The sequence below is a fragment of the Lepisosteus platostomus genome, chromosome 5, assembly GCF_059453375.1.
Source record: "Lepisosteus platostomus isolate fLepPlt1 chromosome 5, fLepPlt1.hap1, whole genome shotgun sequence".
NCBI classification, from domain to species: Eukaryota; Metazoa; Chordata; class Actinopteri; order Semionotiformes; family Lepisosteidae; genus Lepisosteus; species Lepisosteus platostomus.
Genome location: NC_142615.1, coordinates 1,999,080 through 2,014,097, shown reverse-complemented (window position 1 = coordinate 2,014,097; position 15,018 = coordinate 1,999,080). Strand labels below are relative to the sequence as shown.

General features: G+C 59.6%; 1 protein-coding gene and 1 long non-coding RNA gene across 3 annotated transcripts in view; one reads left to right on the top strand and one right to left on the bottom strand.

Moving 5' to 3' along the window:
- The window catches only part of LOC148662400 (uncharacterized), a 3,474-nt gene extending 1,819 nt beyond the window's left edge, over positions 1-1,655 (bottom strand). The window contains exon 1 of the long non-coding RNA XR_015936309.1: positions 1,551-1,655. This is a non-coding gene — a long non-coding RNA (uncharacterized LOC148662400). The remainder of the gene's footprint in view (positions 1-1,550) is intronic.
- tmem268 (transmembrane protein 268) overlaps positions 1-15,018 on the top strand; it is a 15,545-nt gene extending 527 nt beyond the window's left edge. Inside the window, exons 2-10 of one of the 2 annotated variants that reach the window (XM_088631121.1) lie at positions 1,895-1,957; positions 3,911-4,039; positions 5,223-5,329; positions 5,959-6,066; positions 7,751-7,912; positions 7,987-8,097; positions 8,742-8,831; positions 9,482-9,694; positions 13,321-15,018. In XM_088631121.1, the coding sequence (XP_088487247.1) occupies positions 3,916-4,039; positions 5,223-5,329; positions 5,959-6,066; positions 7,751-7,912; positions 7,987-8,097; positions 8,742-8,831; positions 9,482-9,694; positions 13,321-13,473 (1,068 nt within the window). In that variant the 5' untranslated portion in view covers positions 1,895-1,957; positions 3,911-3,915 and the 3' untranslated portion in view covers positions 13,474-15,018. Of the gene's footprint in view, positions 1-841; positions 1,003-1,894; positions 1,958-3,910; positions 4,040-5,222; positions 5,330-5,958; positions 6,067-7,750; positions 7,913-7,986; positions 8,098-8,741; positions 8,832-9,481; positions 9,695-13,320 lie in introns of those variants that run through there. The other variant, XM_088631122.1, reaches the window with a different exon arrangement.

Genomic DNA, 15,018 nt, shown 5'->3' with positions numbered 1-15,018 from the left:
ACCAAGGGGAGTCTGTGTGTGTGTGGGCTCTCTCTGCTCCGCACCAAGGTGAGTCTGTGTGTGTGTGTGTGTGTGCTCTCTCTGCTCCGCACCAAGGTGAGTCTGTGTGTGTGTGTGTGTGTGTGCTCTCTCTGCTCCGCACCAAGGTGAGTCTGTGTGTGTGTGTTCTCTCTGCTCCGCACCAAGGTGAGTCTTTGTGTGTGTGCTCTCTCTGCTCCGCTCCAAGGTGAGTCTTTGTGTGTGTGTGTGTGTGTGTGTGTGTGTGTGTGTGTGCTCTCTGCTCCACACCAAGGTGAGTCTGTGTGTGTGTGCTCTCTCTGCTCTGCACCAAGGTGAGTCTGTGTGTGTGTGCTCTCTCTGCTCTGCACCAAGGTGAGTCTGTGTGTGTGTGCTCTCTCTGCTCTGCACCAAGGTGAGTCTGTGTGTGTGTGTGCTCTCTCTGCTTCACACCAAGGTGAGTCTGTGTGTGTGTGCTCTCTCTGCTCCGCACCAAGGTGAGTCTGTGTGTGCTTGCTCTCTCTCTCTGCTCCCCACCAAAGTGAGAGTCTGTGTGTGTGTGTGTGTTCTTTGCTCCGCACAGAGGTGAGTCTGTGTGTGTGCTCTCTCTGCTCCGTACCAAGGTGAGAGTGTGTGTGTGCTCTCTCTGCTTCACACCAAGGTAAGAGTGTGTGCGCGCTCTCTCTCTGCTCCACACCAGGGTGACAGTGTGTGTGACTCTCTCTGCCCACAGCGCTGTGTGACAAAGCTCAGCCCCTCTCTCTCTCTCTCTCTGTGTGTGTGTGTGTGTGTGTGTGTGTGTGTGTGTGTGTGTGTGTGTGTGTTGATGCTGCTACACCAGCAGAACCTGACGTCGGTCTCCGGTGTGGGAAGAGTCTCTCTGAAATCAGACTCCTCCTGCTGCACAACAGTCGGTCTTCTACACCGCAGTCAAACCGGGCCGGTTCTGCTTCACCGGGGCTCGACGGACCTGCCCTCTCTCTGCAGCTGGGAGGAGGAGCTAAGGTGAGCAGGCAGGATGAATTACCCCAGAGAACTACCCCAGCTGCAAGGGGGAACACTGACCCACACACCCCCAGAGCTCATCGGCATTGCACCTGCAGCTACTGTTGTTCCTGTGGTGGTGGTGGTGTTGTCGTCATCTCCAGACGCACTGGCCACACACAGACACACAGGGAGTCCTCTCTGTCCTCTCACAACCTCACAGAATCTGAGCTGTGCGGCGTGCAGCATTCCGGCAGTCATGTGCCCTGTCTGAGCTCAGTCACACGGTCTGACACTGTCTCCCTCTTTCTCTTCAATATTAACCCCCCTCTCTCTCTCTCAGTGCAGTGTTCATGTCCTGGAGTGTCCAGTCAGTGTGTCTGTATGAACCCCTCTCTCTCTCAGTGCAGTGTTCATGTACTGGAGTGTCCAGTCAGTGTGTGTGTATGAACCCCTCTCTCTCTCAGTGCAGTGTTCATGTACTGGAGTGTCCAGTCAGTGTGTCTGTGTGAACCCCTCTCTCTCTCAGTGCAGTGTTAAGGTGTTAACTGGAGTGTTCAGTGACTTACAGCACCCAGATCCTCGTACAGGAGCAAACCGGGGACGAGGAGGGTCTCGTGTCCTTGTTCCCGCCCACTTCCTGTTAGAGAGTGTGAAACTGAGGCAGAGAGCGTGAGCACAGACACACAGAGAGCACCCTGCGCAACAGAGCAGGCACACAGACACAGGGACAGAGAGAGACCGGGAGACAGGGGCAGAGAGGAGAGAGAGAGACCGGGAGACAGGGGCAGAGAGGAGAGAGAGAGACCGGGAGACAGGGACAGAGAGAGAGAGAGAGAGAGAGAGAGAGAGAGAGAGAGAGAGAGAGAGAGAGAGAGAGCACAAGCCCACACGAGTATTGGCTTCTGTGCAGGACGGGACCCCCACGCTGCCCGCGGCCCGGATACTGCCCCTCCACACTGCGCTGCGCCTTGGGGTACGTACTGCACCGCCCGACACAACTCGTCAAGCTGTCACCCCCCAAACACTGCGGTCCAATACCTGCCTGTCCTGTCCAGACACAGCTCCAGGCAGGACAGGAGGCTCTACTGTACACAGAGAGGGGTGGGGGTGGGGAACAGGCTGCCCAGCCCTGTGGTTGAAGCCGATACCCCGGCTTCTCTCCAGACGGGGCGGGGGTGGGGAACAAGCCGCCCAGCCTCGTTATTTAAAGTCGGAAGCCCGGCTTCGCTGTGGAAACAGCCGGGGGCAGACGGCTCGGACCAACGACCCAGCTCAACCCCCTCCTCCGCTCTGCCGGCGCGCAAAAATAAACCAGATCAACAGTAAAGAGAGACGCGATCGCCACTTGCAGCCGGAGCCTGACTCAGCTGCAGAAGTGAAACTCGCCGCGGGCAGAGCAGCACAGCGCTTCTGCTTCCGAGCTGACGACCCGGCTCGCTGCGCATACACACACAACACACACACAGCACACACACCCCGCTGGCCCGCCCCTCGGCGAGCCCGGCGGTTTCCGGCCCCCCCCAGGTCACAAGCGGAAGTTGCGATGGCCAGTTCGAAGAAGCAGCTCCACCCCAGTGTCTGCTGGTGCTGCTGCTGCACCTGCAGGCCGGGCGGGGGGTCGCTACCGCCCGCGGCCGCCAGGCGGCGCCGGGGACTCCGCGCTTCTCGACCCGGAAACAGGGTCGAAACGCTGCGTCTCCGTTTCTTTTTTTTTTTTTTGTTTCGTTTTGGTTCGGTTTTTGTTTCCGCTGTTTCAGCCCCCTCGCACCGCGATCTCGTTAAAAAGACACACGACGTGGCGCGCGGCTCGGACGGCCCGGGAGAAGAGGGCACCGCCCGTCGGGAAACGGAGTTTAAAGGCGCAGGACCGTCCGTCGGGAAATTCTGCTTTCGTAGCGGGCGACGCGCCGGGGAGGCGTCCTCTGTAGAGTCGCGTGTTCGGTTTTGGGCAACTCGTTATTCTGTACACAGAGGGGGGTGGGGGTGGGGAACAGGCTGCCCAGCCCTGTGGTTGAAGCCGATACCCCAGCTTCTCTCCAGACACAGCTGGGTGAGCTCCTCCAGTCAGGACAGGGGGCTCTTCTGTACACAGAGGGGGGTGGGGGTGGGGAACAAGCTGCCCAGCCCTGTGGTTGAAGCCGATACCCCGGCTTCTCTCCAGACACAGCTGGGTGAGCTCCTCCAGTCAGGACAGGAGGCTCTGCTGTACACAGAGGTGGGTGGGGGTGGGGAACAGGCTGCCCAGCCCTGTGGTTGAAGCCGATACCCTGGCTTCTCTCCAGACACAGCTGGGTGAGCTCCTCCAGTCAGGACAGGAGGCTCTACTGTACACAGAGGGGGGTGGGGGTGGGGAACAGGCTGCCCAGCCCTGTGGTTGAAGCCGATACCCTGGCTTCTCTCCAGACACAGCTGGGTGAGCTCCTCCAGTCAGGACAGGGGGCTCTTCTGTACACAGAGGGGGGTGGGGGTGGGGAACAAGCTGCCCAGCCCTGCTGTTGAAGCCGATACCCTGGCTTCTCTCCAGACACAGCTGGGTGAGCTCCTCCAGTCAGGACAGGAGGCTCTACTGTACACAGAGGGGGGTGGGGGTGGGGAACAAGCTGCCCAGCCCTGCTGTTGAAGCCGATACCCTGGCTTCTCTCCAGACACAGCTGGGTGAGCTCCTCCAGTCAGGACAGGAGGCTCTACTGTACACAGAGGGGGGTGGGGGTGTGGAACAAGCTGCCCAGCCCTGTGGTTGAAGCCGATACCCTGGCTTCTCTCCAGACACAGCTGGGTGAGCTCCTCCAGTCAGGACAGGGGGCTCTGCTGTACACAGAGGGGGGGGTGGGGGGACCCTGAGGGGCGCAGTGCCTTTTCAAGTGCCGCAGGGAGACAGAAAGTTGCCGCTCGTTAAGCCTCGTTAAGAACCCGGCTGGTCTTTCAGGGCCGATGGCCGAGAGCACCGGTCAGCCGGAGAGGCCAGCCGACGGGGTGGTCATCTCGGTGAGGGCCGAGGGGCCCGCGGCCTCCGACGACCGGTCCGAGGGCAGCGGGACCCACCTGCACACCAACGGTAAGACAACCGCCTTCGTCGCCCTCATCATCCTCGGTTATATAAGCACCAGGACAGTGGTATCAGCAGGACTAGGGGCAAGAGGAGCAGCACTCAGTCCCTCAGTCAGGACAGGGGGCTCTACTGTACACAGAGGGGGGTGGGGGTGGGGAACAAGCTGCCCAGCCCTGCTGTTGAGGCCGATACCCTGGCTTCTCTCCAGACACAGCTGGGTGAGCTCCTCCAGTCAGGACAGGAGGCTCTTCTGTACACAGAGGGGGGTGGGGGTGGGGAACAAGCTGCCCAGCCCTGTGGTTGAAGCCGATACCCTGGCTTCTCTCCAGACACAGCTGGGTGAGCTCCTCCAGTCAGGACAGGAGGCCCTGCTGTACACAGAGGGGGGTGGGGGTGGGGAACAAGCTGCCCAGCCCTGTGGTTGAAGCCGATACCCTGGCTTCTCTCCAGACACAGCTGGGTGAGCTCCTCCAGTCAGGACAGGAGGCTCTACTGTACACAGAGGGGGGTGGGGGTGGGGAACAGGCTGCCCAGCCCTGTGGTTGAAGCCGATACCCTGGCTTCTCTCCAGACACAGCTGGGTGAGCTCCTCCAGTCAGGACAGGAGGCCCTGCTGTACACAGAGGGGGGTGGGGGTGGGGAACAAGCTGCCCAGCCCTGTGGTTGAAGCCGATACCCTGGCTTCTCTCCAGACACAGCTGGGTGAGCTCCTCCAGTCAGGACAGGAGGCTCTACTGTACACAGAGGGGGGTGGGGGTGGGGAACAGGCTGCCCAGCCCTGTGGTTGAAGCCGATACCCTGGCTTCTCTCCAGACACAGCTGGGTGAGCTCCTCCAGTCAGGACAGGAGGCTCTGCTGTACACAGAGGGGGGTGGGGGTGGGGAACAGGCTGCCCAGCCCTGTGGTTGAAGCCGATACCCTGGCTTCTCTCAGGACACAGCTGGGTGAGCTCCTCCAGTCAGGACAGGGGGCTCTACTGTACACGGAGGGGGGTGGGGGTGGGGAACAGGCTACCCAGCCTCTTCGGGCACCCGCCTGTGATCTAGCCCAGCCCTGGCTGCAGCAGGAAGGGATCGTACCCAGAGCAGCACCAGCTGCAGAAGTAGCCCGATCGGTCACTCGGCGCTCCCTCTCTCTCGGACCCGCGCTCGGCCTGACCTCCTCCCTCCGGCCTGTCCCGCCCCCACAGCCCGGAGCAACGGCCAGGTGCTGCTGGCCTGCTCGTCCACCTGCCCCTGGGCCCCTCGCTTCGACCTGGCTCTGTGCAGAGGACTGCTGGCCGCGAAGGGTGTTCAGGTGAGCCCCGCGCAGGCCCGCCACCGCCACCTGGTGTTCGCCGCCCGGTACTGCAAGACGAAGGAGTTTATTTCGAGTGTGCCATAAAATGTAGGATTTGTCGCCCTCCTGTGGACGCATTCTCACACTGCACTGGCACTGTGTTCACTAATAATAATAATTATATGTTATAGATAATGAATGTATCATTGCAATTCTCTGGACCAGCTAATTTTCTAGTGCAGTAGACCAGTCTGTTACAATAGGAGCTCCAGTCCCAGTGCAGTAGAACAGTCTGTTACAATAGGAGCTCCAGTCCCAGTGCAGTAGACCAGTCTGTTACAATAGGAGCTCCAGTCCCAGTGCAGTAGACCAGTCCTGTTACAATAGGAGCTCCAGTCCCAGTGCAGTAGAACAGTCTGTTACAATAGGAGCTCCAGTCCCAGTCCAGTAGACCAGTCTGTTACAATAGGAGCTCCAGTCCCAGTCCAGTAGAACAGTCCTGTTACAATAGGAGCTCCAGTCCCAGTGCAGTAGACCAGTCTGTTACAATAGGAGCTCCAGTCCCAGTCCAGTAGAACAGTCTGTTACAATAGGAGCTCCAGTCCCAGTCCAGTAGACCAGTCTGTTACAATAGGAGTATATTCCAGATCCCGGTCCAGGAATTCGACCGACCCTTCCTGAACGCCCTGGACAGCCCTTCGATCAGACGCTACCTCCTGTTCAACTCCACCCTCTTCCAACTCTTCCTGGCCCCAGTGAGTCACTCCGAACTGGACTTCTCTCCCTGTTCCCCAGGCTGTGCGCGTGGTGATCTGGTGTCTGTGTGTCTCTCCAGGCTATGTACATGGTGATCTGGTGTCTGTGTGTCTCTCCCCAGGCTGTGTACATGGTGATCTGGTGTCTGTGTGTCTCTCCCCAGGCTGTGTACATGGTGATCTGGTGTCTGTGTGTCTCTCCCCAGGCTGTGTACATGGTGATCTGGTGTCTGTGTGTCTCTCCCCAGGCTGTGTACATGGTGATCTGGTGTCTGTGTGTCTCTCTCCAGGCTGTGTACATGGTGATCTGGTGTCTGTGTGTCTCTCTCCAGGCTGTGTACATGGTGATCTGGTGTGTCTCTCCCCAGGCTGTGTACATGGTGATCTGGTGTGTCTCTCCCCAGGCTGTGTACATGGTGATCTGGTGTGTCTCTCCCCAGGCTGTGTACATGGTGATCTGGTGTGTATCTCTCCAGCCTGTGTACATGGTGATCTAGTGTGTCTCTCTCCAGGCTGTGTACATGGTGATCTAGTGTGTCTCTCTCCAGGCTGTGTACATGGTGATCTAGTGTGTCTCTCTCCAGGCTGTGTACATGGTGATCTGGTGTCTCTCTCCAGGCTGTGTACATGGTGATCTGGTGTGTCTCTCTCCAGGCTGTGTACATGGTGATCTGGTGTCTGTGTGTCTCTCTCCAGGCTGTGTACATGGTGATCTAGTGTCTCTCTCTCCAGGCTGTGTACATGGTGATCTAGTGTGTCTCTCTCCAGGCTGTGTACATGGTGATCTAGTGTGTCTCTCTCCAGGCTGTGTACATGGTGATCTAGTGTGTCTCTCTCCAGGCTGTGTACATGGTGATCTAGTGTGTCTCTCTCCAGGCTGTGTACATGGTGATCTAGTGTGTCTCTCTCCAGGCTGTGTACATGGTGATCTAGTGTCTCTCTCCAGGCTGTGTACATGGTGATCTGGTGTGTCTCTCTCCAGGCTGTGTACATGGTGATCTGGTGTGTCTCTCTCCAGGCTGTGTACATGGTGATCTAGTGTCTGTGTGTCTCTCTCCAGGCTGTGTACATGGTGATCTAGTGTGTCTCTCTCCAGGCTGTGTACATGGTGATCTGGTGTGTCTCTCTCCAGGCTGTGTACATGGTGATCTAGTGTGTCTCTCTCCAGGCTGTGTACATGGTGATCTAGTGTCTGTGTGTCTCTCTCCAGGCTGTGTACATGGTGATCTAGTGTGTCTCTCTCCAGGCTGTGTACATGGTGATCTGGTGTGTCTCTCTCCAGGCTGTGTACATGGTGATCTAGTGTGTCTCTCTCCAGACTGTGTACATGGTGATCTGGTGTGTCTCTCTCCAGGCTGTGTACATGGTGATCTGGTGTGTCTCTCTCCAGGCTGTGTACATGGTGATCTGGTGTGTCTCTCTCCAGGCTGTGTACATGGTGATCTGGTGTGTCTCTCTCCAGGCTGTGTACATGGTGATCTAGTCTGTCTCTCTCCAGGCTGTGTACATGGTGATCTGGTGTGTCTCTCTCCAGGCTGTGTACATGGTGATCTGGTGTGTCTCTCTCCAGGCTGTGTACATGGTGATCTGGTGTGTCTCTCTCTCCCCAGGCTGTGTACATGGTGATCTGGTGTGTCTCTCTCCAGGCTGTGTACATGGTGATCTGGTGTCTCTCTCTCCCCAGGCTGTGTACATGGTGATCTGGTGTGGCCTCTACTCCTCGCTCCATCTGTACCTCAGCAGCTTGGTGGAGAGGAGATTCTGGCTGTTCTGCCTGTCGGTCAGCGTCCTGGCTGTCCTGCTCACCTCACTGGTCCTCCTCATCCTCAGTCAAAACAACAGGAAGGTCAGTCCCTATCCCCGGGGCCGAGGGATACCCCCGTACCCCGAGACTCAGAGACCGCTCGTTCTCTCTCCCAGATCAACATGAACACTGACGTGAGGCTGATCCAGGCCAACGAGGTGCTGAGCCAACACGAGCTCCTGACTGGAGTCTGGGACACGGTGCAGAACTGCTCCAGCCTCCATCAAGTATCCTTCACCGACACCCCCCCGGACCACACACCCCGAATTATACACCCCTCCCGGACCACACACCCCGAATTATACACCCCTCCCGAACCACACACCCCGAATTATACACCCCTCCCTGAACCGCACGCCCCGAATTATACACCCCCCCGAACCGCACGCCCCGAATTATACACCCCTCCCGGACCGCACGCCCCGAATTATACATCCCTCCCGAACCGCACGCCCCGAATTATACACCCCTCCCTGAACCGCACGCCCCGAATTATACACCCCCCCGAACCGCACGCCCCGAATTATACACCCCTCCCGGACCGCACGCCCCGAATTATACACCCCTCCCGGACCGCACGCCCCGAATTATACACCCCTCCCGGACCGCACGCCCCGAATTATACACCCCTCCCGAACCACACACCCCGAATTATACATCCCTCCCGGACCGCACCCCCCGAATTATACATCCCTCCCGGACCGCACCCCCCGAATTATACACCCCCCCCTGAACCACACACCCCAAATTATACACACCCCCTCCGAACCACACACACTGAATTATACACACTGAACCACACACCCCAACACACAGACTGAACCCCACACACTGAATTACACACACACACACCTTTCCTTAACTGGGTCAGCTGCTCTTTGTCCACTTTGACCTGTCCGGCTGCCGGGCCAGGCTGACCGAGCTGCTGGAGGAGCGGAGCTTCGTCGGGGCTCAGCTGCAGGTGGGTCTCGCTGTCCAGCGCCGAGGGGGGCCCCCAGGGAGACGGACATCACTCCCAGCTCCAGCGTCACTCCTGAGCAAGGAGAGCAGAGGACAGGTCACAAACCCACAGCCCCCGAGAGGAGCTGTTCCCCACCCCCACCCCCCTCTGTGTACAGAAGAGCCTCCTGTCCTGACTGGAGGAGCTCACCCAGCTGTGTCTGGAGAGAAGCCGGGGTATCGGCTTCAACCACAGGGCTGGGCAGCTTGTTCCCCACCCCCACCCCCCTCTGTGTACAGCAGAGCCTCCTGTCCTGACTGGAGGAGCTCACCCAGCTGTGTCTGGAGAGAAGCCAGGGTATCGGCTTCAACCACAGGGCTGGGCAGCTTGTTCCCCACCCCCACCCCCCTCTGTGTACAGAAGAGCCTCCTGTCCTGACTGGAGGAGCTCACCCAGCTGTGCCGTCCCAGTTCCTGTGGCGTGAAGCAGACCCCCAGGGTGGGACTCTCCTCCTGGAAGGGATGCAGAGCCAATTCTGGTGCCGTTAGGAGCGGGGGAGGTGCCACAGTGGACAGAGCAGACTCGAACCCTCAACATCCTGTCCCCCGATCCCTGCCGTTGAATTCTCCATACCGACCGTGAACACAAACCCCCCCCCCCCTCTCTTACAGTCCAAGCTGCACCAGAGACTCGCCCACCTCCTGCTGCTCGTGAAGGTCGCGACCCCCGACCCCGAGGGGTCGGTGGAGGCCGCGGATTCCGAGGAGACCCCCCTGCTGCTGAGCGGAGGGGAGCAGGAGCCGGCCCGCGATTCCGCCCGCGGCCAGCAGAGGGAGCCCCAGCTGAGCAAGAGCTACAGCCTGGTGCCCGAGGGGACCCCCGAGGTGAGTCCGGCCCGCTGACCGCTGGGTGTGCTGACCGAGAGATGGGACAACACCCTCACACACTGACCGCTGTGTGCAGACAGACTGGTGCTGACCGAGAGATGGGACAACACCCTCACACACTGACCGCTGTGTGCAGACAGACTGGTGCTGACCGAGAGATGGGACAACACTCTCACACACTGACCGCTGTGTGCAGACAGACTGGTGCTGACCGAGAGATGGGACAACACTCTCACACACTGACCGCTGTGTGTGCAGACAGACTGGTGCTGACCGAGAGATGGGACAACACTCTCACACACTGACCGCTGTGTGCAGACAGACTGGTGCTGACCAAGAGATGGGACAACACTCTCCCACACTGACCGCTGTGTGCGGACAGACTGGTGCTGACCGAGAGATGGGACAACACTCTCACACACTGACCGCTGTGTGCAGACAGACTGGTGCTGACCGAGAGATGGGACAACACTCTCCCACACTGACCGCTGTGTGCAGACAGACTGGTGCTGACCGAGAGATGGGACAACACTCTCACACACTGACCGCTGTGTGCAGACAGACTGGTGCTGACCGAGAGATGGGACAACACTCTCCCACACTGACCGCTGTGTGTGCAGACAGACTGGTGCTGACCGAGAGATGGGACAACACTTTCCCACACTGACCGCTATGCGCAGACAGACAGGTGCTGACCGAGAGATGGGACAACACTCTCCCACACTGACCGCTGTGCGCAGACTGACTGGTGCTGACCGAGAGATGGGACAACACTCTCACACACTGACCGCTGTGTGCAGACAGACTGGTGCTGACCGAGAGATGGGACAACACTTTCCCACACTGACCGCTGTGCGCAGACAGACAGGTGCTGACCGAGAGATGGGACAACACTCTCCCACACTGACCGCTGTGCGCAGACTGACTGGTGCTGACCGAGAGATGGGACAACACTCTCACACACTGACCGCTGTGTGCAGACAGACTGGTGCTGACCGAGAGATGGGACAACACCCTCACACACTGACCGCTGTGTGCAGACAGACTGGTGCTGACCGAGAGATGGGACAACACTCTCACACACTGACCGCTGTGTGCGGACAGACTGGTGCTGACCGAGAGATGGGACAACACTCTCCCACACTGACCGCTGTGTGCGGACAGACAGGTGCTGACCGAGAGATGGGACAACACTCTCCCACACTGACCGCTGTGCGCAGACTGACTGGTGCTGACCGAGAGATGGGACAACACTCTCACACACTGACCGCTGTGTGCAGACAGACTGGTGCTGACCGAGAGATGGGACAACACCCTCACACACTGACCGCTGTGTGCAGACAGACTGGTGCTGACCGAGAGATGGGACAACACTCTCACACACTGACCGCTGTGTGTGCAGACAGACTGGTGCTGACCGAGAGATGGGACAACACTCTCCCACACTGACCGCTGTGTGCGGACAGACTGGTGCTGACCGAGAGATGGGACAACACTCTCACACACTGACCGCTGTGTGTGCAGACAGACTGGTGCTGACCGAGAGATGGGACAACACTCTCACACACTGACCGCTGTGTGCAGACAGACTGGTGCTGACCGAGAGATGGGACAACACTCTCCCACACTGACCGCTGTGTGCAAACAGACTGGTGCTGACCGAGAGATGGGACAACACTCTCACACACTGACCGCTGTGTGCAGACAGACTGGTGCTGACCGAGAGATGGGACAACACCCTCACACACTGACCGCTGTGTGCAGACAGACTGGTGCTGACCGAGAGATGGGACAACACTCTCACACACTGACCGCTGTGTGTGCAGACAGACTGGTGCTGACCGAGAGATGGGACAACACTCTCACACACTGACCGCTGTGTGCAGACAGACTGGTGCTGACCGAGAGATGGGACAACACTCTCACACACTGACCGCTGTGTGCAGACAGACTGGTGCTGACCGAGAGATGGGACAACACCCTCACACACTGACCGCTGTGTGCAGACAGACTGGTGCTGACCGAGAGATGGGACAACACCCTCACACACTGACCGCTGTGTGCAGACAGACTGGTGCTGACCGAGAGATGGGACAACACTCTCACACACTGACCGCTGTGTGCAGACAGACTGGTGCTGACCGAGAGATGGGACAACACTCTCCCACACTGACCACTGTGTGCGCGGACAGACTGGTGCTGACCGAGAGATGGGACAACACCCTCACACACTGACCGCTGTGTGCGGACAGACTGGTGCTGACCGAGAGATGGGACAACACTCTCCCACACTGACCGCTGTGTGCGGACAGACTGGTGCTGACCGAGAGATGGGACAACACTCTCACACACTGACCGCTGTGTGCAGACAGACTGGTGCTGACCGAGAGATGGGACAACACTCTCACACACTGACCGCTGTGTGTGCAGACAGACTGGTGCTGACCGAGAGATGGGACAACACTCTCCCACACTGACCGCTGTGTGCAGACAGACAGGTGCTGACCGAGAGATGGGACAACACTCTCACACACTGACCGCTGTGTGCAGACAGACTGGTGCTGACCGAGAGATGGGACAACACTCTCACACACTGACCGCTGTGTGTGCAGACAGACTGGTGCTGACCGAGAGATGGGACAACACTCTCCCACACTGACCGCTGTGCGCAGACTGACTGGTGCTGACCGAGAGATGGGACAACACTCTCCCACACTGACCGCTGTGTGCGGACAGACTGGTGCTGACCGAGAGATGGGACAACACTCTCCCACACTGACCGCTGTGTGCAGACAGACTGGTGCTGACCGAGAGATGGGACAACACTCTCCCACACTGACCGCTGTGTGCGGACAGACTGGTGCTGACCGAGAGATGGGACAACACTCTCACACACTGACCGCTGTGTGTGCAGACAGACTGGTGCTGACCGAGAGATGGGACAACACTCTCCCACACTGACCGCTGTGTGCAGACAGACTGGTGCTGACCGGGAGATGGGACAACACTCTCACACACTGACCGCTGTGTGTGCAGACAGACTGGTGCTGACCGAGAGATGGGACAACACTCTCCCACACTGACCTCTGTGTGCAGACAGACTGGTGCTGACCGAGAGATGGGACAACACTCCCACACACTGACCGCTGTGTGCAGACAGACTGGTGCTGACCGAGAGATGGGACAACACTCTCCCACACTGACCGCTGTGCGCGGACAGACTGGTGCTGACCGAGAGATGGGACAACACTCTCACACACTGACCGCTGTGTGCGGACAGACTGGTGCTGACCGAGAGATGGGACAACACTCTCACACACTGACCAGCTGACTTCCTGACACTCCCACCCGCTGACACAGCGACATTGTGACACACTGACCGGCTGACACTCTCACGCACTGACCCTGCGACGATCAACGGACACAGTGGCCGGTAGCCTGACACCCACTGACCTACACACCGACGCTCTGACACAGCGACTGAACCCCTCCCCGGCCTCTCGGATACTGTACATCCCCGCTGCCTCCCTCTCTCGGGCGCGCGAGCGAGCGAGAGGGCCGGGCGGCACCCGCAGACCCGATATTCCCCCACGCCATCTGCTCGATTCTCCGCCCCTCTGCAGGAGATGGCCCATCGCCTCCTGCTCACCTACGGCGCCGTCTACGTGAGGCTCCTGGCGGCCCGCGGGCTGCCCTCCGAAGAGCGCCCCCTGCACGTCAGGAGGACCAACACCCCCTGTCTCTGTCAGTACGTAGAGAAGGCCGTGCTGAGATAGAGGGCAGTGGAGTCGAGGCGGGGATAGGAGAGATGAAACCTGTATTACGATTGTACTCTGGCTGGGATATCCGAGACTCACCCCGCACTGGGACCCCGACTGTAGAGACTCCTCCTGCACTGGGACCCCGACTGTAGAGACTCATCCCAGACTGGGACCCCGACTGTAGAGACTCACCCCGCACTGGGACCCCGACTGTAGAGACTCATCCCAGACTGGGACCCCGACTGTAGAGACTCATCCCAGACTGGGACCCCGACTGTAGAGACTCACCCTGCACTGGGACCCCGACTGTAGAGACTCACCCTGCACTGGGACCCCGACTGTAGAGACTCACCCCGCAGTGGGACCCCGACTGTAGAGACTCATCCCAGACTGGGACACTATGGTGTGTCCCTGCACTCTGCTGTATGTCTTGCAATCTACTGTGTCCGGGACTTCACTGGGGGTCTGGTCTGGACCTGCGCAGCACCGGTGGTCCAGTTCGGGACTGTACCGTCGCTGGGGGTCTGGTCTGGACCTGCGCAGCGCCGGTGGTCCGGTTCGGGACTGTACCGTCGCTGGGGGTCTGGTCTGGACCTGCGCAGCGCCGGTGGTCCGGTTCGGGACTGTACCGTCGCTGGGGGTCTGGTCTGGACCTGCGCAGCGCCGGTGGTCCGGTTCGGGACTGTACCGTCGCTGGGGGTCTGGTCTGGACCTGCGCAGCGCCGGTGGTCCGGTTCGGGACAGTACCGTCGCTGGGGGTCTGGTCTGGACCTGCGCAGCGCCGGTGGTCCGGTTCGGGACTGTACCGTCGCTGGGGGTCTGGTCTGGACCTGCGCAGCGCCGGTGGTCCGGTTCGGGACTGTACCGTCGCTGGGGGTCTGGTCTGGACCTGCGCAGCGCCGGTGGTCCGGTTCGGGACTGTACCGTCGCTGGGGGTCTGGTCTGGACCTGCGCAGCGCCGGTGGTCCGGTTCGGGACTGTACCGTCCCTGGGGGTCTGGTCTGGACCTGCGCAGCGCCGGTGGTCCGGTTCGGGACTGTACCGTCGCTGGGGGTCTGGTCTGGACCTGCGCAGCGCCGGTGGTCCGGTTCGGGACAGTACCGTCGCTGGGGGTCTGGTCTGGACCTGCGCAGCGCCGGTGGTCCGGTTCGGGACTGTACCGTCGCTGGGGGTCTGGTCTGGACCTGCGCAGCGCCGGTGGTCCGGTTCGGGACTGTACTGTCCCTGGGGGTCTGGTCTGGACCTGCGCAGCGCCGGTGGTCCGGTTCGGGACAGTACTGTCACTGGGGGTCTGGTCTGGACCTGCGCAGCGCCGGTGGTCCGGTTCGGGACAGTACTGTCACTGGGGGTCTGGTCTTGGACTCTACTGCATCTTTGCACTTCCCATCCAATACCGTTCGTCGGGACCGCTGTCCGGGCTCGGGTTCTCTGGAAGCACGGTAGCACCATCCGCAGACGTCAGGACCGCCGCCCAGCGCCCACTCACCTCTGCCGCCCGTCCCCAGAGAGACTTCCTCCCCTCTATTCCCCCTGCCTGGAAAACAGAGAAGATATTTCCCA